The sequence below is a fragment of the Gymnodraco acuticeps genome, unplaced genomic scaffold, assembly GCF_902827175.1.
Source record: "Gymnodraco acuticeps unplaced genomic scaffold, fGymAcu1.1, whole genome shotgun sequence".
NCBI lineage: Eukaryota > Metazoa > Chordata > Actinopteri > Perciformes > Bathydraconidae > Gymnodraco > Gymnodraco acuticeps.
The window spans coordinates 4,163,991-4,190,858 of NW_022990135.1; the positions used below are offsets into that span (position 1 = coordinate 4,163,991).

General features: G+C 42.0%; 1 protein-coding gene across 2 annotated transcripts; it reads left to right on the forward strand.

Annotated features, from left to right (window-relative positions):
• Positions 1-651: 651 nt before the first annotated feature.
• On the forward strand, positions 652-26,868 carry fam155a (family with sequence similarity 155 member A). 2 transcript variants are annotated; one of them, XM_034216797.1, is made up of 3 exons: positions 652-1,831; positions 22,156-22,327; positions 23,775-26,868. In XM_034216797.1, the coding sequence occupies exons 1-3, from the start codon at positions 1,142-1,144 to the stop codon at positions 24,071-24,073; spliced, it is 1,161 nt and encodes a 386-aa protein (XP_034072688.1). In that variant the 5' UTR covers positions 652-1,141; the 3' UTR covers positions 24,074-26,868. The 2 variants fall into 2 exon arrangements, with proteins under 2 accessions (XP_034072688.1, XP_034072689.1); XM_034216798.1 differs by having other exon boundaries at positions 22,156-22,406; positions 23,775-24,089.

The following is a 26,868-nucleotide window of genomic DNA, read 5'->3' on the forward strand; positions in this document are numbered from 1 at the left end:
TAGGCCAAAAATAATGAAGCTAGCAGTCATTTTCAAAATAAAATAATCACATACATGTACAAAAACATCCTTATCTGCACACTTTTGTGACATGTCTTCTCTATAGCAGCAAGCAATTCATATTATTGTTTGATCTTTATTTTTGTAGTATAAAACAAAGTAGTTGAGATTGTTATTACTGACATCATAGGCTTTAATTTTGAAGTCATAATTACAATATTTCATGTGACATTTCAGCAGGCTCCTTCTGACTTGACGCACCTTTGGTAGAGAGCGATGCGGTGACTGCGATGCGCGCGCATTCCGAGATGTTGATGTTTGTCAAGGTAGAAGGTTTATATAACACAATACCGCATGTAGGTTGAGTTGACTTTCAAAATAAAGCATCTGACTCGACATGCAGTCAGTTATACAAATGTCTATGCATTAAAGTTATGTTTTGGTTTAAAACTTAACAACCATTTTGTATTATTTATAATGCTTTATTAAGCTAGATTGTGTACATTTGTTAATGCACCAGTAATCTTTAAGACATTTGGTGTAATTTTATTGTTATTTTCTAGACTTTTATTTTGAACGAGACAACCAGAAATGCTGCTGGTTATCGCTGCTGACCTGACGCAGCTTCCTGCATACACACACCGTCTCTTGGCGAACATGGCGGCAACTTGACAACGGCAGCGAGATGAAGACGGTGAGAGCTTGAAAAGGAAAATAGGTCTGTTACAGGCTGTAGGCCCCTCCGCCGACATAAAGGCAGACAGCTTCGCCATGTTGGAAGAGGATAGCGCCCTTGTCCCTGCACGACCGAGGCCAGGGAAAACGTAAACGCGTCGGTGAGTGTTTCTAAAAACGGAGTCGAGGCTACGCAGAGGAGCGGAGCGGCGCGGAGCGGAGCTCAGGGCGGGCGGGAGGACAGCGGCTTCACCGGTCAGCCATGGAGGATGCGGCCCGTGGTCGCCAGCGTCTAATTTCCCATCCGGCCCACGCTCATTTTAATGGGAATTACCGCTGAACGCAAAGACACGCCGGGACAACCCACCACCTGACATTTGAGGGGAAGAAAACCCGAAGCGGACCCCACGTCAATGACTGTTGCGGCAGAGGAGCCCCCACGGTGGAGTCGGCCGGTTCCCAAAATATGACCAGGGGTGCTGGGACGTGTTGGCAGCAAGAAGATGACGACGGCTTCCAAATCTGGCTAGAGCCCCCCCGCGACAACCAAAAGCCATTCACCGACTCAGAGAGGGCGCAGAGATGGCGACTGTCCTTGGCATCTCTCTTGTTCTTAACCATCCTCCTCTCTGATCACCTGTGGTTCTGCGCCGAGGCCAAACTGACCCGGACCCGGGTCAAGTTCGCATCCTCCCACCTCCTCTCACCTCAGACCCACTCAGCACACAGCAGCCTCAGAGGAAACCCAGATGCTATTTTTATAGGAAACTCTACCAAACATTTGTGGCGGCTCGAAACTTGCCACCAGGAGGATAGTTTATCAAAAGACTGCTTTACTTTCGCAGATGCCGACCATTTGTGCGGGGGCCTTTCCGACCAAGAGGGGACGCGGGCTGTAAATATGAGCGATTTGTACCTTTCCTTTTGTAACTCCTACTCTCTACAGGATTTGTTCTACGGGTCGACAAATCCAGACAATTTGAACTGCAGCCTCGACGTGCTCGGCAATGGCGACATCACCAGATGCAGCCTGTGCGTCCAGGCGTACCAACGCTACGACCAGCACGCCCAGGAGAAATACGAGGACTTTGAGCTCCTGACTCAGAAATATGAGCCGGGGGCATATTCAGTGAGGACGTGCATGGAACAGTGCAAGGTAGGCTGCAAAGGGGAAGGGGGCGGGTGGTGGGATGGATGGAGGGAAGGAGGGAGGAGGGGGTGTGGTGGCCATCTGTTGATTTGGGCCCGGATAGATGCCAGTTTTTGGTCCTCCTCCCCCTGTCGCCATGGAGACGGATGACAGATTCAAGGAGACTCCCGGGCCTCATGTTCATTCATCTCCTCATTGTGTTTAGGCCCCATGCTAATGTGCAGATGGAGGCCCTGCTAGTGTTTTCTCCCCCTGTTACTCCACGCTCTTTGACATTGAACCCCGCCTCCAGCTCTTAATCCCTCTGATCGGCTATCGATAACCCGGATAGGCTCGTAAGACTAATGCTGGAGCTTTTACAGCTTTACAACAATTTAATGAGCAGGAAGCAGGCTTGTGCCATATCGCAGTCCGCCAGGTGTTCATCATGGCCGCCCACTCAATATCGAGAGCATTTCATTAAAGTCAAGAGGTGGTTTCCCTGCCTAATGTGGCGGAAGGCTTTCTTCGCCTCGACTTGTGTTTGCTCATTAAGAGGCCCGCGCGGACAGGCCTCTCGTGTGTCTGTAGGCCCATGCTTCATGTTTGATCGCCAGGCACTGTTTACCAAGGTGGGTCAGAGTGCGCTGTGAAGGGTTTCCGGGATACTGCTGAGCCCCGGCAGCGCCATTCAGCACCGCGGAGAGCTGGGAGCTGTCCGCGGTGCTGAATGGCGCTCCATTCACAGAAGCCCTGGCCAATCCCAGATGGCTTCCGGTGGCACAGACACACACACAGGCGTCAAAACGCGTCTCCAATAACGCCATCTGCCCTCTTATACAAACCCAATGCATGTGGATAGAGGCACATGCATGTAAACTGGGCCTGGTTTACAAGGATAGCTTGCATTTAGACAGAACCCCTGTTGTGTGTTGTATTCATCAAACAGTGATGAGCTGTCTTTGATATTCTCTTCCTGTTGGATGTCTTAATCCTTGAAAAGACAACACAGGATTTTTATAAAAGATAATTCTATTTATCACATGTTTTCAAAACCTCTTATTTACATGTGTACACCAATTGTGTACACACAGGAGCTGGAGGCTGCTCCACTTCCTTCACTTCCTAGATTGTGCTTAAAAACATGCTTTTTATTTCACAATGCTCTTAAAGCTGTCTTTGTGTTTTTCTAAATAGCTGGATAAAGTAAAAAAACTGCAAACAAATCTATATATATAGCTTTTGCTTTAGTCAAAACAAGACATTAGAAGGCATCAACTTGTGTAATGGCAACTTTTCAGGTCAACTTTTCCACATTGTTATAACCTTACATTGACTAAAGGATTAATGGAGAAAAGATGAATCGATGATAGATAATAACAATTACTTAAACCCAGGTCTGATATATCTCATAAATCACCATCACTGGAAACTTTATATTCTCCTTCCAGTATCTCAAAACTCGCTCTGCATACAAAAACTCATGTTGAACTAGTAAAGCCTGACCTGAGCCCCTTCAGAGTCTTACTTCAAGGTTTGTCGGTTGCTCTAGAATATGCAAAAGCGATGACAATGGCAACCAGGGAATGCAGTGTTTTTTAAAAGAAATATCCTCTCCAGCAGGTATCTGAGGAAAGCTCTCTGAGGCCTCCATGGGATACTTCCTTTCTCCTCTGTGAACTGGAGCCACACACATGATTTCAGTCTTCCCCGCTCTCTGAGCTCACCTCTTGGCACTCGAAAGAGAAAACAGTCATTTAGCCAACGTGCTAATTTCTTTGAAAAATGTCCCTTCTCTGTCACCTTCATGATTATAGGCTGTAAGTGTGGTCGGAAAGAGCGTTGTGACTCAAGCAGTAATGCGGAGGTCTTGTTGAGTTAATGGCTACCTGCCTTGGGGTAGCCGAGCAGTTCATGTTGTGAGCCGGATCGCACGGATGTAATCTGTGTAAATAAGTGTTCAAAACCAAATATATCTCTGACATTTCCAAGTGATGGTGTTTGACATGGTGTGTAGCGTTTGTTGTGCAGGAGGGACTCCTGTGGTCCGCAGGTGGTGCTTTAATTCCTGTAGCCTGAGGTGAAACATCACACGGTGGGATGGCCGCGGTGCTGTTCCTCACCGTGGGTTTCTCCATCATCTGGCTCCGTGAAAACCCCGACCGATCAGACTGACAGCAGGTCGGGCTGGAAACATTTAACCCTGGGCTGACGCACTAATGCTCAGCACTTCTTTCCCTTTATTCTGAAACATTTCTGATTCATAGGAGACAATGAAGCAAATGCAAAACCCCAGCTTCTCAAAAAGCAACCACAGCTGTTAGCCAACAAAGGCCTGGGGTCTCTGCACTGCTATCACATCCTTTAATGTAGGCTTTCCTCGCTTTTCGCTGAAATCGGCAGTTTAAAAACCATGACTGTACCTATCACCTGCGTGACTATGGTCATGTTATTGTCATAGGACTATTTATAAATTGGGCTGCTATCTTGCGCTTCTTGTGTTTTTCATGCAGAATACAATGTCTTTCTCTTTCAGAAAGGGATATACTCACACGTTCGATATTATTTCCTTTAAATTGTGCAAACATAATACATATACATATCTATAGCTCTTTTATGAGATGAAATATGAGCGAATAGCAAGTGGCTTTGTGTCCCTTACCTATGCTACTGTAGCTAGCAGGTTCATCCTTGCTGGTTGCCTGATTGTTGTCAACAAGGCGTCCAATACCTATATTTGGGCGATTAGGACAAGTTAGAAAAGGTGCTGTCACATGTGTACGTCCATTTTAACATGAACTGTTAAACCATTTGAAAGCAATACCTCAAGTTGTTCTATTATCCGTGTTTTTCCCTCTTTAGTCACACACATTGCTTTATAGAAATATTAAGCACTTAGTGACAAGTTGTAGGACCATTTTGAAAAGCAGCATTCAAATGTTAATTTAGAATATGAACGTTCTGAATTAAGATTTGTACTTTCCAGTACAGCCCTATAATTACCTAACAAGTACGCTGCACCGTTTGTGAGAGAGGTTGGGTCAATAGGAGCGCGCAGACGGCCCCATTAGCAGGTTAAACTTGCTCTGGTGTGAACAAAACACAGACCTTTTCCCACCAGATAGTTTGAGAGCTCTTCAGTTCTCACCTGCCATGATCGCAGCATGACACAAACATGTCGGGGTAGGCAATGGGCTGCAGGTGTCTGCATTCCTGTGCCTCCGCAGTCATTTCTGTCATTTGTAAACTTGAACGACTCAGCACCTGGCCAAGTAATCATGCAGTCTAGGAGCTATCTGCGTAATACTCTATTATTACATCTCCTTCTTTGACCCTCTGTGACTCCTGCTACTACTACCAACCTGCAGTTACTATCATTTCGAACACAATCACAGATTCGTCTGTTCAAATCCGTCTCCTCCCACCCTCCAGGTCCAATTGAATGTCTAATCTTAGCCGGTGTTGTGTGCAAGTGGAAAGGAGGACAGCTTCGTCCCTCTTTAGATCCTTGTCAACCGCACACATCTGCATTGATCGGCGCTCCTTTTGAGCCGGAGGGACGGGTGGCAGCAATACCAAGAGGTTGATCCCTATTGATCACACCGAGCCCTCCGTGTTCACTCGTCGTTCATTTGATAGTGGGCGGCTCCTCCGACTGAAATAGGCCAGTGAGGACATTATGTGTGATTGTGCCAGAGACCTGTGTGTCTGCTTTAGATACAGTTATGGTTTAAAGTGAAACCCTCTTCATCCCTTATCTGGCTTGTTACAATCTGGACAGTTCTGCAATCGAGCCGCAAATGATGTGTAACAACAAGGATATCGTTCTCACTTGGGGGGCCATGAAACAAAATGTAAACACAGATGGAAGTAATGCGTTCGTTTTATAGGGTTTGGGAAAGGCTGGAGATCCTCATTTTTGTTGGATGAACACATCTGTCCTTTTAAAGTTCAACAGTTTGGGCTGCAACAGTATTGATTTACAATTTGTTTTGGCAGCATGGCATACGCTGAAATATCTCAACAAATATTCAATATGTTGCCGTGGAATTTGGAAAAGATATACATGTGACCTTTAGGATAATATGTAAGTCAACACATGACCTTTGCTCTGTCGCCATAGACTGAGTATTAGAAGTTGACAGTGTGGCTTCACTTATTGGTCTGCAAATGACGGCTTTGATAGCCTCATGTTTGGTGTGTGAGCAACACCCTAAAGCATACCCGTCTTTATCGTCTCTCTCACTCTAAATGGGACCATCGTTCTCAAAAGGAACATTACTCTGTATCGAAGAACATTTCAAACTATCCACCGAGACCAATAACTCATCAGGAAAATGTTAAATAAGGTTATTAAAGAAGTGGGGTCGTTTTCGAATAGACTTTCTGACAAATGCTAGCATGCTAACCTGCTAAATGAACATGGATGGCACATTAAAAAAACCTGCTAAACCTCTGCATGTTAGCATAGTGATGCTAGCACTTAGCTCAAATCATTCAGAGTCTCTTTAAGGCTGTAGACCTTTAGTCCTGATACAATTTAAGTAGGTTACTGCTGGGCATTTTCTCAGAATAAAATACAAATAAATGTTCATCTCAGAGTGAAAATGATAAATCCAAGTACACTGGTGTGACATTTGGTCAAAATGTTGTTCTAAAATCAGTATGTAGCTCATAATGCTTTCATTTAGAGGGCCAATATTGCCATGTATACCCATCAGTTGTATCAGCGTATTCTTTGTATACCAGTCTTTTGTGTGTATACATGAAGTGATTATGAAGGTTCACAGAGGGAAAGTGGCTCATACGGGCACCACTGGAGCTTTGATTTGCTCCCTCGCTCATCCCACAGTCCCTCCTACTTGACAACAAGACACAGACTCTCTCATCCCCAAATCTATCAGTTATCTAACAGCACCAATGTGGTTTATCTCATCTCCATGAATATCCTGTGATCATCACCCGTGCTTCTTTAAAATCGCTGCCTTTGTCAGCCTTTTTATTCATTATTCATATTAGCCGGCGCTGTGTGTCCGCTACAGTCTCACAGAGGCTCGCGTGCATTCACGAAAACGACAGATTGTTGCACTGCTTTGTTCGACCATCCAGGTTGAACACGGAAGCGCTCACATGTGTTATTTCCGCCATTGTGTCTTCCTGCGGCGGTTGTGAATGCTGACCTTGGAGAGGGGTTTTGTCCCTGCGTGAAGCCTGGCCCACTCCACGACAGCCCTTTTATGAATGGACTGATCCCTGAGCAGCATTTTTAATGAGGCCGGGGGGCGGGGGGGGGGCTATGGCTGCTGCAGTGCACGGCAGCGCTTCCATATTGTTTTAACTGTGAAGCAGATCTGATCACATGGGATAGAAGCAGTGGGGGAGAGAAGGGGGTTAAAGTGGGCTACCCAATGAATAGGCCTCATTTAACCTGTGTGGCATCCATTATATGTGATACGGGGAGTCAGTACTATGGCATACAGTAATGTTGTCAATCAAAGGGGGAGATTGTAATTAGAGCTACATCATCTCTGTGTAACGGATTGATTCCATTTATTAAACTAATGGCATTCCCATCAGCCCCAGCTGTACTCTATGTTTAGTGCTAATTAGCAAATGTTAGCTAACGCAGATGGGACACATGGTAAACGTTGTACATGCTGAACAGCACAGGCAATGTGAGAATGTTTGCATGATGACATTAGCATGTAGCTAAAAGCCCTGTGTTGCCTCTCAGAGCTGTAGACTCTTATCACAAGAACGCTACCAGCATTTATGTGCTATTTCTCTTAAAACTATTTACACATTTACTCAAAGTTGTGTTTGTTTTATTTATATATTTAGAAATGTATGTATATTTAACTAAATGAATGTTAATGACGGCGCTCTAGAGATTTAGCATTCCATAAAGTCGGCCAAAACTGAAGCAGAAAAATGTCATTTCTCATAATGCTACGCAGTGTTTTTGTTTTGTTAGACTGCCCTGACTGGGAAATTGACACATATTTAAAACTCCAACTCCAAGCTGTTCTCTTGAGCAATAATAACAATGTAATTATAGTCAAAAATATTCATTACTTGACTTCATAATTGTGGGTAAATTAAGATTAAGGATGTTTATTTCCTCAGGGTCAGACCAATACCGTAATTATTTTATGGGCATGACATCAATTAGTCTAACAGTCCTACTGTCTGCGTTAGTGTTTGAATGGATTATATTTACAGGGGCAGATATAAGCCTGAATGCATACCCTAGCCTCTGTTTGCAATTTCCATCCATTTTAATATTTAGGAAATGTATAAAATGCAGGTGTAGGGTGGAGGCTTGTGTCCATTACCCATATCTGGTGGCGTCGGATATGGAAAGTGATGACTAGGCTGCCTTCACATGATCAAATCTAAATTCCCCAACACATGGCACTAATAGGATTATGTGACATCCCCTTACTTCCCAGTATGGTACCTCTCTTCATTTTTCCAACCAGGTCTGCATGTGAAGTACACAGTGGACTAGGTAAAAGGTTGGAATCCCTGTTAAGCTCTGTGTAGCCCATTAGGATGATTGAGGATGATGTTCGTCCCGGTAAATTAATTGTCAGTCACTGGACATGAGTTTTGTTTATGAAAGCGGAGACTATCATACAGTAACGTCCATTAAATCACTCAGTGTGCGCTTCGGTCTTATGCAATACGCTGATGCATAATAGCACAGTGAATTGAATATATTGTGATGTTTTATTTAAACACTGACTTGAAACTAAGGGAGAACATTCAAAAGAATATTATAAAGTAATATTCAATGTACAGGTCACATCAGAAACAGGCTAACTTATTCACTTCTTTGGCAGCACTACAGGCTTGTGACGTTTGAGCTTTTTGAGCTAGCTAGCTTGCTAACTGTCAGTAAGATAGCTTGTTTTACACTTCGTTTGCATAGTTCTCCTGTCTTATTCTAGTGAGTGTGTCTGTTTGGGAGCATTTTAGGCTACACTCTAAGGAGGAGATTAATTATAGGTGACTGCTGCAACACAGATAATAAGCTCCAGGCTTCCCCCTGTTTGGACTTTAAAGGTCAGTGCTGTAAAGACAGTTTGTTATTGGTCACTGGCAAGACTTTGGTGAAGTCAGGGTTCACCAAAGTGCAAGTGATTTTAGAGTTTCAATTGAAATGAATTGACTTACCCGTGGAAGGTTGACTTTTCTATCCAGCTTCTGGCCATTGTCACGAGATGTTTCCCACCCGTTAACTGTTTTTCTATCCATTGCCTTGGTAGAGATAGGAGTCTAAACACCACATTAGTTACAATGACCTGCTACCTGCTTCTGATGATCTCCAGTGGTGTTGTTCTGGAGATCTTTGTAAGACAGCAAGAGAGGTGAAACCCTTATCAGACCAACTAGATACAGTCCATTCCTGATGTTGCTTTCCTCTCCAAATCCTCACATCTCAGCTGCTAGGACAAGGCCACCTGAGTTGAGAAGCAGCACTTTGAGGACATTTCCCTCAGTGTCCAGTCCAACAGGAGGTGTTCAGTCTGGACCCTCCGTTCTACTCGATGCTCTTTAACACTGAGAAACAGCCCGAATTCGTCCCAGAGATGTTAGAAAAGTTCTCAAGGCCGCGGTGTTGACTCGTAGGAGTTTGTGGGCGGAATGGAAGGCCTGTTGGCCGTTTTGACTCTCAGTTTGTCCTTGTATATGAATGATACATTCCTGGACAGCTTTTATTAACATTTCTGAAGTATAATATACCAAAGTTTTATTCCATACTGAATTATGGCCACAATTTCAACTCATTCTCCTTTTTTTGGGAAATAAACACTACTATACCACCTGTGAATGAACGATAACGACAGCCTCACTCTTTCTCCGGCAGTGGCAGACGAATGTTCCCGCTGACAGTGTCTTGACCAGTTATCTGCCCTCCGTCGCTCACACAGTGATCTTTCACATTTTCACCCCTCGTAAAGCCAATAAATCTATATGCTAATGCCCCCCACGCTAAGGCCTTTCATTCCCCCTCATTCCTTCACTGTCATCACTTGCTAATGATTGTCATTTACCTTGAGTAGTGATCAGTAGTGACGTTGTTCCACTCGTCATTGGAACATGGCGGTCTACAAACGGACGGAAAAGACATGCTGAAAAAGCTTTGAATAATTGTTTGAAATGATTGACCAACCTTATTTTGTTGCAGATGAAAGCTAGTGCTCACACATTGTAATTGTATAATGTGTGGACTACTTTAAATTCAGGTTTATGTCAGTGTAATGTGGTTGAGGCTGACGATAGTGCAGCTGAGCCCAGTCCAGTTGATTCAGTTCTTTTATGTCAAAGCCCCACTCAGCATTTATCTGGTTTGTGTTTATCTTGAAGTGACATCTGGTTGCCGTTCAGTCAATATTTCTTGCGTTCAGGTCGAGCCTCCTGCAGTCAGCCGGCTCTGCATCGATAGAGAAAGCAGAGCCACCCTGACCTATCCAGCAGCCCCCCCCCGAGTTGATCCAGCCCAGAATGAATTCCTCAAACCTTTCGGAGAGCTGCAGAGCTGGAGCCGTGCCAACAGGAATCCTGCGACCAGAGGACAGCTCTATCTGCTCCACATGAAACCAAACCTGGGAAACAACCTTGTATCTGTCCAAAATAATCAGGAGAACAACCTGTTTTGTAACCACTCATCGCGAAAACAAATCCTGCCATTCACATTCACGGCCATGTTTACTCAGAACTCATCTTCGGGGGAAATGACATGTCCTGACAGGTAGATCCATGCTCTGACGTCCCGTAAAGCCGCTTCCTCGACAGGGCATTTCCTGTTAAAGGGTTCAGGGTTTCTGGAAGCCTCTGGAGGCCTGTCAATAGCATTGATGGATCTCTAACCAAGCATCACCAGCCGTGAATGTGCGTCTTCCTGTTATGTGTGGATCAGGTGCTGATTTTTAAGATGTTATTGACACACTTCTAAGGCTAATCCTGTAAAACACAAAAAAGGCGTTTTAAAATGAAAATCAACCCTACTCATTGCATTTTCAACACTACTATTATACAGGGATGTCCCTGGTTTATTTAGCTGAGGAGCAGCCACTGTGGCCACATGCATGAATTAAAGGAGTGGGCATGTAGTGTAACAGCAGCCCCAGCTGTGCAGAATGTCAATACCATTGATGGATCACTAACTAAGGCCTCAGTTCACTGTTCTACTTTGCTTCTGAGAATTGACATGGCTCTCCTTTTTTCTGTAAATGTTTTCACTATGAACATTTATTTATAGCCATTCACAGAAAAGAAAGTTCAATTGCACACTGCACATTTTCAGGTGCTTGTGATTAATAAGTGTTGTTCTATTGAATTAGAATAACAGATACAGTTCCATATTATCAAAATGTAACAACAACAACAATGTTTTGGCTATATTAACAGACATTTAACTAGATTGTATTAATACAAAATAGACCTCCTGTTCACTATAAGGGAACACCTTTCTAGTGTTAAATAATTACTAAGAGGTGCCATTCAAAATTCAGGCAAATCTTTAAGTTAATGTTTACATTGATTATATTGATGATTTTGTCGCTACATTAGTTGAATGTTTGGCCTCATGGTTATTATATAGCCTATTGTATACATTGCAATGTATGTGAGATGTTGTTTCTATGAAATTATTTTGATAGTGTAGAAAAATGTATATTTTAAAATAAATTTCAAGGATTGTGCATCTGGGGTAGAGGCCTGAGCTCTCTAGGGCTTTCTAGTGAGCATGTGCATTTTACTAACATCCGAGTAAGGCAAGCTATTTTTACATCACAAACTCACAAGTTTGTCTCAAAGGGCTTCACATACAGGGAATTCGCTGGATTACATGTTGCATCATATCCTGTGAATGTGTACGAAGGCCAACATGTTAGTGTTAGATAATGGATTTGTGGATAGCATTGATTTCTGTAGTTTCAGCCAGCCATACCGTGTCAGGTGTCATTCATCTCAGCAACAACTATGGCAGAGACCCCCTTCCAGTTTGAATCTCTCAGGCCATTGCTTGCCAGAGTTTCCATTCAGGAACGACCATGTTAAACTCTGTCAAACGTGTTGCCCCTGCTTCTCCCAGAGACCCCTCGTTGGTAGACGATGACTCGGTGAACTTACAAACAAGGCTTGCTCCGAGATTGCAAACCGTGTAATTTGATGGAAACGCTCTGCCTCGGAGTGTCATTTTCCAGAAGCGCACATACGGCGCCTGGAAGCGTTACATCACAGGGGAATGGGATGTAATAAGTGCGGACATCAAAGGGAAGAAAGACCCCCGCATGGATCCCTGTCCTGTGGATTATCCCGGGGTTGCGTCAGGGACCCAAGGCGGCCATTGGGATTTGAGTTGTGGGTGCATCAAAGTCCTGTCAACAACATTCTGTCAGTGTTTCTTTCATGTAAAGTGGGTAGATGCATATTTTTGCAGGATATTACAGGGCTAAAATAAAATGTACCAGACAAAGAAAATAGTCCAGGTAGAGTGGCTTCCTGTCCTCCTGTGATTTGTGAGTGGCAATGATCTGTGTCATTCAGCCTCTAACTGGGATCTCGCTCTGCAGCTGACTCATGGGCTTTTTATAGTCATTCCACTTTATAGCCTCTGTATGTGTGACACCGTGCTGCTGGGAAGAGAGAGTGTTGATACTCAGAGGCGCGCTGAGTTATTTTACACACCTGGCTGTTTAAACCAACATTTTACGCTCAGAGATAAACCTGCGCCTTAAGATTTTAGCTTGAACTACTTTTTATTTTGATGCTACATCACTGCACCTACATAAGACAGCATTGTGGCTTAATGGCATTCATACACACATTTGACTGAAAGCATTTGGATCCATTTACAGACAGTTAAAGGACAGTAAAGCAACAACTCTGACATATAATGCTATACAATTTAAGTTTGGGAGTTTTTGAAGTATTATATTTCAACTGTCGCAATATGTAGCTGGTGCCGTCACTGTCTGATTAGCTCATCAAAACGTCATGAGGTTCATAACACCAATACTTTCAAAGTTGTAGGTTTAAAACTCAACTTAAAGAAAGTTTGATGGTTAAAATAATTCTAAAAGTCTCTAACTAGAAATACATCTTGCATAATTAGTATATTTATTTAGTGTAATTTAATATTCCATCTGTTTATTGTAGTTGTATAATCTTGAGACGTGTAAAGCACTTTTTCATTGGTCCCAATACAGTTATCAATGGAAGGACAATTTCAAATGATCGCTATAAGTTATAAGTGCGTTTTTCAAATGACAACAGGCGATTGATGTCACGATCTGTCTGTGTTTTGTTTTGTCTTGTTCTGTCTTTGGTTTCCTGTTTTATTTTGAAAAGTCTTCACCCCCTGTCTTGCCTGTTGCTTTCTGTCTGTGTTCCCTCCTGTCTGATTACCCGATTGTGTTCACCTTGTGCCCCTGTGTTGTCTCCTCCCTCCTCACCTGTCTCTTGTTTCTTTGATTAGTCTTGTGTGTATTTAAGTTCTGGTTTTTCTGTCTGTCTTTGTTAGTTCCTTGTTTGTCTGTGACTGTGTTCACGAGGTAGTGTTCTGTTTGTCACCGTGTAAAACCTTGAAATAAAGGTATTTCCTGTGCAATCTGCATTTGGGTCCTGCCTGCTTCACTCAACCCCTGACAGAAGGAACTAACAAAGACAGACAGAAAAACCAGAACTTAAACACACACAAGACTAATCAAAGAAACAAGAGACAGGTGAGGAAGGAGGAGACAACACAGGGGCACCAGGTGAACACAATCGGGTAATCGGACAGGAGGGAACACAGACAGAAAGCAACAGGCAAGACAGGGGGTGAAGACTTTTCAAAATAAAACAGGAAACAAAACACAGACAGATCGTGACAACTTAATTTGTAACAGATAAATACAGATTAAACGTGTATATAGACAGTTCTGGTTGTTGCGGAGTGTTTCTTCAATGATTTGATGTTGCAACTGCTGCTTAGACTCATTGTAGTTTGACATTTTCCTCAAGCGGTTGTAATTTCGCTACTGAATGAATATCGAGCAAACGCTTACATTGCTCTGCTGCCTAGTGCTGCCTCTTGTCTGCAGACAAGCTCTCCCACAGTCCTCTTTGTGTCGGATGACAGGCATGTGAATGGGACTGGCGAGGGGAAAGCCCTGCGCCACGGCGAGGCCGAATGGAGGAAGCACTGCTTTGCATGTCAGATTTACAGGAGCTGTCAGCCTGAGACGACCGCTGCCTGTGAACGGATGCTGGTGGAATCGCAAACCTGACCTGCTTTTACAACACAATAGACACTGAGATGGGGGGGGTTATCTGTCTGAGCCCAACTGCGGATCTCCCCGATGCCAAACAGAGAAATGCTTTGTAGTATTAAACAAGGGTCATCCCGTTACATCATAAACGTGATATTTCTCTGTCTGCTGTTGCAAATGTATATTATATTGAGCACCATAATAGCTCAGTAATTCTCCTCATCCTTAGCACAGCTTGCTACCTGCCGTTTGCAACATCAGTATATTATGAAATTGTGTGTGTGTGTGGCCTAGCATTACTATACTTGTGGGGACCTAAATCTGTTTACACAGTCACGTGTGGGGACTCGCCTCCCTTATGGGGACATAATGGAGGTCCCCATGAGGGGAATCATTAATTTTAGGGTGAAGACTTGGTTAGGGTTAGGGTTAGGCATGTGTTGGTTATGGTTAAGGTTAGGATAAGTCTCCAGGAAATGCATGTAAGTCAATGTAATGTCCCCTGAAGTGATGTATACATGGTATGTGTGTGTGTCACACACTCCCTGTTGAGACACGGTTGCTTTCTGCTCTCAGGTTGATTGATGCTTCATGACAGCACACAAGCAAACCCCCAGCCTGAAGGATGCACGTTCTTACAACCAATTATTTCATGTGCAAGCCAGACTTAAAGCATTTTAACTAAAGGGAAATAAAAATTCTTGTTTGATATGAATTAAGCATGTATATATTCAGTGTTAGTTATTTGGTTAACTTTGCATTTACCAAAAAGAAGAAATCACATTCATTTTGCATTGATGGTGCTCCTATTATGGTGTTGTTCTGAACATGATTGAATTTGATTATGGCAATATAATGATTCCTGATAGTTGTGGTTGCTTAGTCCCATCTGTGAACACTTTACGTCACCTGTTGACTACATAAGTTCTATGTTTTGATTCAAGTTTTGGAGTACTGTTCATAGAGCTTAAGCTACTCATTGCTGCATGATTCGACAGCCAGGCATTTGCTATCACTTCAACTGCAACCATAACAAAGAGACAGCTAACCCTAGCTTTAACCATAGCTTCTATAATGTTTATCCACATCAACACTAGCCGTGTGAGCTCTCAATGACTCAGCAAATGTTTAGATGACAACAAGTGTAGAGAATTAGTGCTAACTTTAGCAAGCAAAGCTAATTATCTTCCACTTTTAAGTTGTAGTATGCCACTGTAGCAGCAGCATTGACACAAGCCAGGCTAACTAGCTTCCACTTTTGAGTTGTAGTAGGCTACTTTACTAACAGGTTAGACTGTTAGTAAAGTTATTTTAACTAGCTTTCACTTGAAAATACTAGCAGTTTGCATTAAAGCTATGCTAACTTTGCTTCTTTGGAGTTGTAGTAGCATAGTATCTTCCTCTCAGGCTAGGCTACCTATCTTCTACTTACAGTGGCTTTCACTCAAGCTAGGGTCACTACTAGCGCTATCTTTCTGCTTAAAGGGGACCTATCATGCAAAATGCACTTTTCGATGTCTTTTATACATCAATATGTGTCCACGGTGCGTCGGGGTACTCACGCAGCGTCAGAAAATAAAACCCTCTCTCTTCTCCTCCGTACCCAAATCTCTAAAAACGGGGCTACAACGGAGCTGATCCAGATTTGCGTCCGATATGACGTAATATCTGAAATGTAGGCTGGCTTTACACCCACGGCCCTATCAGAAACAATGCCCGACTGTTTTGGACGTAATATGGTCGGTGTTTACATTAGCATCGCTAACACTCAGAGCTAACCTGTACTGGAGAGCATGTGTGTGAAGAAGCAGGAAATAAAAAGGAACTCACCTTGTGGTATAACCGGCAAGAGAGAAAGCCTTTGAGCTCCAAACTGTTTCAGAGATAACCCTTGATAATCCATGATATGGCGTTTCATCACGGCAGCATTTAGTTTAGACAGTAGCTGCCGGGTCCCGCATGAGCTCAGCCCCCTCCTTTTTTTAATCAATTTTTTAAGTTTTATACATAAAATCAGCACTTTTGAAACAGGAAGTGAAACAGAGGGATATGAGGCATGGCTAGAATGGGTGATCTGTTTGGTATTTTGAGCAAAACACTTCATAGACATGTTTTTTATATATTTTGATATATCTGAGACCTATGCTATTGCCTAAAAATAGCATGATAGGTGACCTTTAAAACTTAGACACTTCACCAGATAGGCAATATCTTTTTATATCCAAAAGCAGTAGTGTAACATTTGTTGTTGTTATTTCTTACAATACAAATGACATGAATTCAAACATCAACTGTATTTAAATTGTATTTAAGACCATTTGCTATAGTTTATGGTGTTTCTGGGCACAAAAATGTCACTGTTTGAAGTGAATTTACAAAATATAAAGGAAAGTAATAAGCTTTATACAGTGAGTAAAGATCTGACGTTCTGAGCAGTGAGCTATGTTCGGATGGTAATAGGACTGCATGCATACAGAAAATAAGAAGCTGGCCATGGCTCGTTCATCAGTCTGCTTCTTATATAATAGTAATAATCACTGTGGTGAAATTCAGATGCCAGCTCTGCTGACACTTATCTGCCAAAGCGTCAGCATTTGAATCTTAATTTTTAAATGCTATTTTTAGGCTTCAAAGCACTGGCAGAAAATGCCTTGCTGGCGTATTTTACATCTCTGTGTAAATGTCCATACAACAGATTTTATCTTTGAAATGTATGATTTTTAGGCTGAAGTAGAATCTGAAGTGAAGTGAAACGTCTTGTGTACAGGCTGGGGCTGAAGCCCCGGTGGAAATGGACGCCAGCTTGGTGTCTTTCCTGTCTGTGTCTCTGGGCTTCAGGACATCGTTTAAAGCAGACTAAGCTGCATGGCGACAGAGGCTTTTTGAGTGCCAGGTTCCCATTCACACTGATCACACATTAGACTGATCAAATCAGACTCCAGGCCTGCTTCCTCACTAACTCAATTTGCTCTCATACGCTTCCCTTTTCACGCTGAGCACAAGCACGCACACATTTACACACACATAGACCCGGTTGCACGCTTAAACATGTGCACACTAACAGAAAACCAACAGAGAGTGGGGCAGTACCCATTGAGCTCTAATGAAAAGCAGAAAAAGCCGTTACCTTGGCAACTGCCAGCACACATCTTCAGGAGGACCCAGATTTCCTGTCTGACTGCGATCGTATTGTTTTGGTTCTCTTTTGATAGCCGCAGCATCCCTAGACAGATTATCTTGCGGCTGGCAAGAATTTATGCTAAATCATCGGGAATTAAACATCAGCCATTTGCGCAGACAGGAAGTCGCCACACAGGAAAATCCCCAGCCGTGGATTAAACACCTCCACAGTACACCTAAAGTCTTAAAGCACACATGTAATCAATGATCTGGGTCTTCTTGAGCCAGTTTCTCTACACACAGTCATCTGTAGAGCGAGACCACCGCTGCCAAAGCAGAGGATCATGGGAATAAAGCTGTCAGTGCAATTTATCTACATTACCCTGTAACATACAAAGACGTTTCACTGTTTATTAAGACAGAATATCTTCAGAAAAAACTTTTTTTACCCTGCACTATGAACATACTATGAAGATCAATCAAGGGGTTCAAATCCACACAGTGTTGACCTTTTTTTAAGGATGAATGTATTTCCTGGAAAACAGTGTTAACCCCTACAGCACACTGTATTCTACACTGCCCCTGTATCAACATGAAGTCATGCATGTCTGCCATTTATTTGATTTTGCAAAGCATTTGGGTCCTTACTGTTCCCACCATTACCATTCCCATCACCATCAACATAATCAGATTATTATAATTATTATAATTGCCTGTGCAGTGTTTGTTATCTTTGGATGGCGGTCTAAACAGGACACAAATCAGACCCCATGTTATTTAACGGAAAATGGAAGGGTGGATGGAGGAGGAGCACATTTACCTTTTTAAAAGTCGTTACTGGAAACATGTTGACACTTTAAAACCACGATGACAACCCAACCTCCAAGCTATAGTTGTTCCTCTGTGGTTAAATAACAAAGGGGATAATTTACTGTGGGCAGTGTGTTCTCTGCTGTGCTGTCTCCTTGACGTTTGCGTAGGTGGCTATCATCATTGCCCATGCTAACTGTTAGCAACAGACAAGAAATGTAGCTTGAACTGTCAAGCCACCCATAACAAAATTAATAATTGTTACGTTTTTTGCTTCAGATACCCTTTTTCAAAGTACTACTGCGTATTTCAGTGCACCAATAAGCAGCACTTCAATTTAAATGATTACAGACGAGCTTTTTTTATTGGTGTTAAACTCTTAATAAATATAGGCTTTAACTCCGATTGTCTACCATTTTTAATTCATGAAGAATTAGGTGTTCAATGGCTTCCAAACAAGTTATTATTCCTTGTAAAATATTTCTTTTGTAAGTGTAAACCTCTCAGTGTGGAACATTTTATTATCCTCCCTGTAGGTAATTACCTGATCAGCACTAATGGTTTGTTTTGTGTGTGATTCATGACTTGGAAAGGGCTGTTGTCGCCCTCTTGCTTGAATGTGTCAGGTAGTGAAATGACTCTCTTAACACCTTTCATCACTTAGTAGCGCCACATTTCCCTTTTTTATTTAAAGGATAGACCTTTCCTGTTTAACGTTTACTGAGGGCACAATAGGCAACATGCTGCTGGTCCCACATATACAGCATTTGTGTATATATCGAACAAAAGGGGTTACCGTATTAACCATTCATTTCAGTACAGAAATGCAAAAGCCAGAAAAAGAAAAAAATATTGTTACATATCATATTTAGTAATACGTTTATATGCAAGATATTTTCATGTTATAACAAGGTATTTTCATGTTATAACAAGGTATTTTCATGTTATAACAAGGTATTTTCATGTTATAACAAGATATTTTCATGTTATAACAAGATATTTTCATGTTATAACAAGATATTTTCATGTTATAACAAGGTATTTTCATGTTATAACAAGATATTTTCATGTTATAACAAGGTATTTTCATGTTATAACAAGATATTTTCATGTTATAACAAGGTATTTTCATGTTATAACAAGGTATTTTCATGTTATAACAAGATATTTTCATGTTATAACAAGGTATTTTCATTTTATAACAAGATATTTTCATGTTATAACAAGATATTTTCATGTTATAACAAGATATTTTCATGTTATAACAAGGTATTTTCATGTTATAACAAGATATTTTCATGTTATAACAAGGTATTTTCATGTTATAACAAGATATTTTCATGTTATAACAAGGTATTTTCATGTTATAACAAGATATTTTCATGTTATAACAAGGTATTTTCATGTTATAACAAGATATTTTCATGTTATAACAAGGTATTTTCATGTTATAACAAGATATTTTCATGTTATAACAAGGTATTTTCATGTTATAACAAGATATTTTCATGTTATAACAAGGTATTTTCATGTTATAACAAGGTATTTTCATTTTATAACAAGGTATTTTCATGTTATAACAAGGTATTTTCATGTTATAACAAGGTATTTTCATGTTATAACAAGATATTTTCATGTTATAACAAGATATTTTCATGTTATAACAAGATATTTTCATTTTATAACAAGATATTTTCATTTTATAACAAGATATTTTCATGTTATAACAAGATATTTTCATGTTATAACAAGGTATTTTCATGTTATAACAAGATATTTTCATGTTATAACAAGATATTTTCATGTTATAACAAGATATTTTCATGTTATAACAAGATATTTTCATGTTATAACAAGATATTTTCATTTTATAACAAGATATTTTCATTTTATAACAAGATATTTTCATTTTATAACAAGATATTTTCATTTTATAACAAGATATTTTCATGTTATAACAAGATATTTTCATGTTATAACAAGATATTTTCATTTTATAACAAGATATTTTCATGTTATAACAAGATATTTTCATGTTATAACAAGATATTTTCAGACTATAACGACATGTTTTCGATAAGATGCATTATAAAGACAAACTTTTCGTGTTAACAGTAGCCTACTATTTATCTTGTTATTATGGGAATGTTTTACGCGTGATAACCTATATTGTGAAATAGGAAAATTAGGAAAGATAAATATCATATAGTTATAATATGTCATAATAATTTCACAAGCGATACAAGCGGCCGAGATGGGTTTTCTCCGCAGGGTGGCTGGTGTCTCCCTTAGGGATAAGGTGAGAAGTTCGGTCATCAGGGAGGGACTCAGAGTTGAACCGCTCCTCCTTCTCGTCGAAAGGAGCCAGTTGAGGTGGTTCGGGCACCTAGTTAGGATGCCACTTGGGCGCCTCCCTAGGGAGGTGTTCCAGGCACGTCCAGCTGGGAAGAGACCAAGAGGTAGACCTAGGACCAGGTGGAGGGATTATATCTCTTCGCTGGCCTGGGAGCGCCTTGGGACCCCCCAGTCAGAGCTGGTTGATGTCGCCAGGGAAAAGAAAGTTTGGGGCTCTCTGCTGGAACTGCTACCCCCGCGACCCGACCACGGATAAGCGGGAGAAGATGGATGGATGGAATAATTTCACAATATATTGTTTTAACATTAACCTTTTAATATTCGACATGGAACAAATTGTATTTCCTTTTCTGGCGTGGCAGCAATTTCCTTCCATACAATGGAAGCAGTTATAGTGGTAAAGGAAGGATTCATTATCACACAAATATGAACGTGTTGTATTCAACGTTTCTACAGTGTAGCTCTAGAAAATGTTGCAAATTAGCAGTTTCAGTTTAGTGCTAATTAGTTGCTTTTGTTCATTTGGAGCCTCATCTGTACCTTTGGGTTGCTACTCAGCTAGTGTTAATAGCTAACATGCTAACACGGATGGTGAACATGTTGAACAATAGCATGTTAGCCAAGTTGTGACACTAAGTACAGCCTCATAGGGCTGCTTGCATGGCCTCTTATATTATAGTAATATTCAAAATCGCCAGCCCGCTTCTCACAATACTTTCGTTTATTTAATGTTCTTTACACTTTAGTAAAGGATTATGTTAATGTGATATCCAGATAAGGGTACTGTACAGTAATATAGTCTTGTAGTAGCTGTTCGTGTTTTTGACATCTTGATTTCCAGTAGCATACATGGAGAAAAGTGTCATACGATTCAAATGAACAATATAGACTGATTTTTTTAACGCTCAAATGTTGTTTTTTATTGAATATACATTTTCAATTTGTCCCTCACTTTTAGAAGACACCCAGTAAACAAGGTCCTGTATTCTGCTCCATTAATCTGCAACACAAAGAGTTTTGTCTGCTCTAAAATGTGTGATTTCTTTTTTGTATGAACTTCATTAAGTCTCAATGTTCCTCTTTAAGCCAACCAGCCCTTATTTTGTTCACAAGAAGCTTCAAAATAAATCCATGCTTTTTGCTCTATGTCCCTCCTTCAGTGTTAATCCCAGTAAAAAGAAAATGACTAAGTGAATCCAGACTGTGGTTTGCCCTTGGTTCATTTTGTTTTGCTAAGCTTTCCGAGCCTCAGGCTTTGGCTATTACATGTCACCATCTGCCTCCTTATGCACATACGTCTGTGCATTCTGTATTGCACTCTGCCTGGGAAGTACAGCGAAAAGAACCTGGAAGAGGACAGGAACTCGAATTTGATGACGTTGTTTGGTGATTTGGAACTGCATTTTTTGATAAAGCACTCCGTAGCTCTGCAGAGAAACAATAATGGGTTAGGGTAATGAGCTATCAACTTCTTCATACACCACTTGACTAATTGATCAAATAATCTGCAGATGTAGAGCTAGTACATTTCCGCTCTTGTTTATTCTTCATTATTGTAAAAGTGATCCTGCTGCAGCAGCCTTTCATAATCCACCCCCCATAAATAAGCAACACATTCCTCTGTATTTGGCATAGTTCACTTTCTGTTAGCTCTGCATTGATTCAGCGTCACAAAGGTGCATGAAGTGCTGTGTTTCAGAAAATAGTTATGTTCTATTCACACAGGAAGGCTTAAGACAATTGTCCTCAAATGGATATTGCAGCAGCGTGTAATATGTTTCTCTTCTTCATCTCCCTCTCTAGATGGCCTATAAGCCCTGGCTGTGCGCTCAGTATTTCCCCACCACGCAGCTGTCCTGTCAGAGGAAGGTGTCTTGCCAGCAGTACTGCCTGGAGGTCCAGCAGAGCTGCCCGTTCATCCTGCCCGACAACGACGACCTGATCCACGGAGGCAGCCCCAGCTTCATCTGCACAGGTCAGAGCCCACTCTCTGTCCAGCAGCAGCAGCAGAAGCAGAAGCAGCAGAAGCAGCAGAAGCAGCAGGAAACATGCCTGTGCGTGGGTGTTCGTGTGGCCTTGCCTCGGAGAAAAAAAGCTCCTAATTTTAATTCAGCATTTTACGTGTGTTACTGGATGGTATTCCTCCAGGAACAAGCAGGTGAGAGGTGTTTCCAAAGGCTTTCTGATGACATCTAGTGGCGAGCACAGTCGAGGACGTTTTAACAAAGCATTGATGAAGTGAATTTGGCTCATCTCTTAAGATTTACTGCAGTTAATACAAAAGCAATCGTCAAGGACTTCCCCTCAGAGGAGCTGGCTGTGTGCCAACAAACAAGGTGTCTGTAATCCGAGCCACAGACACAGCGGAGTTAGCAGGGTGGAGCTACGCCGGAAATATGTCGGGTCATCAGTATTTTAGGGGCTAGGGGACTGTAGAGACATTGGGAATTGTATTTATTGTTTGTTTTTTCAGCTTTAAGGCTATACTGACACGGAACACCTTCTCCAGGAGAGCAGGAGATTCCTTTGAATCACCCCTTTTGAGATAACATAGTTGAATGTATTTTAAAATGCACATATCACAGCTAATTGATGAATAGGTCCAATGTGTCACTCATGACAACAAAGAGCATTGATAATAATTGTGATACCAAATGTAATTATATCATGTAAAGTTTGCCTGGATTTAAATGTAATTTGTTTGTTTTTTATCAGCATTAACTGTGTTTATCTTTTATTGATCTATTGGGACTGAAAGGGAGGGCGCACAGGAAATATTAGGAACGTTTAAAACATTTTTTTAAATCATAATAAATGAGCCATTCATACAGGTCGTGAAGAGGTCCATAAATAAACAGTGTTTCTCCAGAACTCCTGATGAGTCTAGACACATCAGATCAGCCAATCGTACCTCTGCTCTCATCACCCCCCCCTCCCTGATCTTTAGTCATTAAAGACCTGAGGGGGGTGTGCCTCCAGCAGTCAGTCTCCCCTGCAGGTGAGTGACAGCTTGCAGGTGGAGACTTCAGAGTCAGGGCCTTACTGCGTCAGCCTCTGAGTGTCCTAGACTGTACGAGGGTTCAGCTGCGGGTCAGTGTGTCTGCTGCTCCGCCTCGTGGTCACAGCTACACACTGAGGTGGTGTTTCTGCACCGCTGCAGGCAGAGCATCACTGCCGTGCCATTAAGCTGCTCAATGCAATTTACATGTCGGTCTTTAAACTAAACAGTAGTCGTTTGAGATACAATCCTACTGCATTTGATCACTTTATTAGACCTTACCACAACAGCTGACATGTTTTAATATCAATCCAAATTCCTGCCTTATTAATACCTATGTATTTGTATTGATATATGAAACGGACTCCCGTTGACTCTGTTGCTTCAGATCCTCACCAGCATATTTCTGTCCTCTCCCCCTCAGGGCTCCTGGCAGATCATGTACCGGACAGTGAGGCGAACTGCTGCGACGTCCGATGGGACTCCAAAACGGACAGCCCCTCAGGCGGGACACTAAAAAGGACTGCTTCTTCCTGCCAGCCCGAGGGGGCCTCGGTCACCTCCGCTGCCACCGCGAGACTGTGCAGCGGGCGGCTGAAGATCTGCCTGCTGGCCCTCGTCCTCCTACACACTGTCATCATCATTTCAGCCTCCCATAATTCCACGTTGGTGGGCGTGGCTGCCATTTTCTCGCCAGAGGAGAGTGCTTCTAATGAGGAGTGAACTTTGGGGTGCTTGCTTCGAGAGGATTATGGCTTTCACAGGGCTGCCAGGGACACATCTGGCGAGACGTGCCGGAGACGCCTCTACAATCTGCCGCCGATGAACCATGAACCACAGGAAGTGGGAGGGTTTTAACTGGAGCTAAGGGTGCTGGGATTTGACACGGACCGAAGATGTTTGATAACCTCCCCCCTAAAGAACTGACCTCTTGCCACTTAAAACCTGCTCATTGTTTCTATTCCATCCAAATGTTTTCTAGCATATTGTCCCTCCTCTCCTTCCCTTCCTTCCTCCCTCCTCCCCTCCCGTGTATGGATGGCACGTCAGAGGAAAAACGGACTTTGATGAGTGTGTGCTCTCGCTCATCATTACCTTTAGATTTTTGCTGCATTTCTTTCAGGTGCCAGAATGTTTTTTGACATATCAACTGTGTTCCACTTCCTACTCTGCGTTTCTTACTACCTTGAATGTGATGTTGCTCGAGGGCCTGTCAGGACCAGCTCATCCATCACTCATTGTTTCTCTGGAAAACAAAATGTCTGTGATTATTCTATATTCTGATGTTCCGCTTGTATTTTGTCCCTCTAGATCTCGACCCCTTAGCGACGGCACATGCCTACTCGTTTTAGGACCTTAAGTGCTCTGAGAACGGCTCGCTATAGCTCCTAACCTGTTGGGCCATTGAGCAAGTTAGGAGCCATGGACCGATGGAGGTAGTGACGCTACAGGAGGACAGGAAGTGGAGTTCTCTGCTTTGTGGAGCGTTCACTTTACCTCATACGGTAGTGAGAGTGCAGGGACACTTGAGAACAGTTGCATGATGCCAAAATAACAGGGGCCTCATTTATCAAGCACGCGTACACTTGTTCCTACACATAGAATCCAACTTATTATCTTTTCAAATGGACTTAGCCTAATGAATACAGAGGATGGGAGCTACGTCCACCTCCACTTCTCAGAAGGGGGAGAGAAAAACTACCAGGAGGCCAAAGGTGCATTCAAATTCTTCCGGAAACTCCCATTTCCATAGAAGGGAAGTCGTCCTTCTGTTTCTTTAACACCACTTAAATGTAGCACAAATCTCGCAATGGTAGTAAGTGAAAAGTTATCTAAATGTAACTGGTTCCTGTTTTTGAATGTGGCTATATTTAACCACATGTTATCAAAGAGAGCAATGAAGTGAGACTTGTAAGACATCTCCCTTTTGTATAGAATTCAGATGAAGTCATTTTGCTGTTTACATGCAAAGGCGAAGTCCGTAACTAAATAAATATATCCTGTGCCCAAAAATGGTGGACCTAGGTAATGAGCCAGAGTCATGAGTTGTTCTTACCACCAGGACATTCTACAAGGATAATTGTAGACCTTATCATGAGGTAGATAATATTAGAAAAACTATTAGCACTACACATTCAACCAAACAAAAACATGGATGAGAGAAAAGGGGAGAAGTTGTAGAGAATGTAATGTAAAAATAACAGCAGGAACACTACGAATAAACTCATCCCATGCACTCATTTGGAACTTGTCCCACGCTCGCTTTGATAAATGAGGCCCCACATCTTTGAGTGCCTCTCTGCCGCGTACGCCACAGTGAGGCAGAACCTGGGAATGGAGCAATATAGAGGAAGCAGCCGGTGTGAGTGTCCCACTTTGTGGCATCTTCACTACTGTCTGTCTCGCAGAGAATGTGACCAGCCAGCCAATCAACAATCAATCAGTCCGTCGACCCTTAAATACCCCTTGACGCTCTGACCCACCGCTATCTCTCAAAGGCTAGCAAAGGGCTGTGTTAGTGTCAGAGTGGAAGGAGTTTTAAAGGGCTGATCCACCCATTTTGTTCCTTTTTTTTGTTGCATAGTTGTTACCAGGGAAGTGAAGGGATGAAGAATACTTTTTCTATACCCACAGATTTACCCACAATATTCAAATCTGACACCGTGAGCAACGAGTGATATACCAAAAATAAAAGCTAATCATGGTTGCCTCTGATGATCAGTGACTGACAGATTGGAGTTTCCGCTCCAAATTGTTCTTGGCCCCGCCTCCTTTTTCTCATTAACAGCTTATTGACTCACATCACGCATTTACCCACACATCAGAGTAGGATTTCACATGGAAGTCTACACTTTTTTTCAGATTTTCAAACGTTAGGTCCCCCCAGTTTACTCTCTTTTGCTTAAATTCTCCAGAACTACTTTCCCTTGAAGACAGCAGCGGATGTATCAGGCCCACACTTCGTGCTTCGCCCCTTCCTTTCTAGCCGTTTACCATCTGAGTCCTGTGGATCTATGCAGATGAACCCCCCCCCCCCTCCTTTTCCTTTCTGTTGTAAATATGTCCTGAGGATGTGGGATCCCAAAAATGGCCGCCCTCCCTCCCTTCCACCCCAGACCCTCCCCCTCCCCCCGACTGTTGGAAATCTCACTGTGTTTTCTGTTCGCCTCCTTGGTTTTCGTCTGTTTTTTGAGATTTATGCCGCATTTTTTTCTTCCGTTGTCTAAAGCAGTGGTGTGAGTTGATGAGTAGGACTAAGTTGGATGTTAAAAAGTTGAGATCAAGAGGTCTGGAGAAAAATATACAAAAAAATGAAGCTTGAATTGAGAAAAAGGGTTCAAATATAGAGAAAAAATTATGATAATGTTGTCATATTGTCATACTAGAGATGCTTTAGTTTGCTAATTTACTTTCTTTTTTTTCTACAAAAGACTTGGATGAAAATTATTTATAAAATGCGTCCCACGAGTCATGATCTTTTTTGGACGTAAAACAAATACATTTATTAACATTTTGTT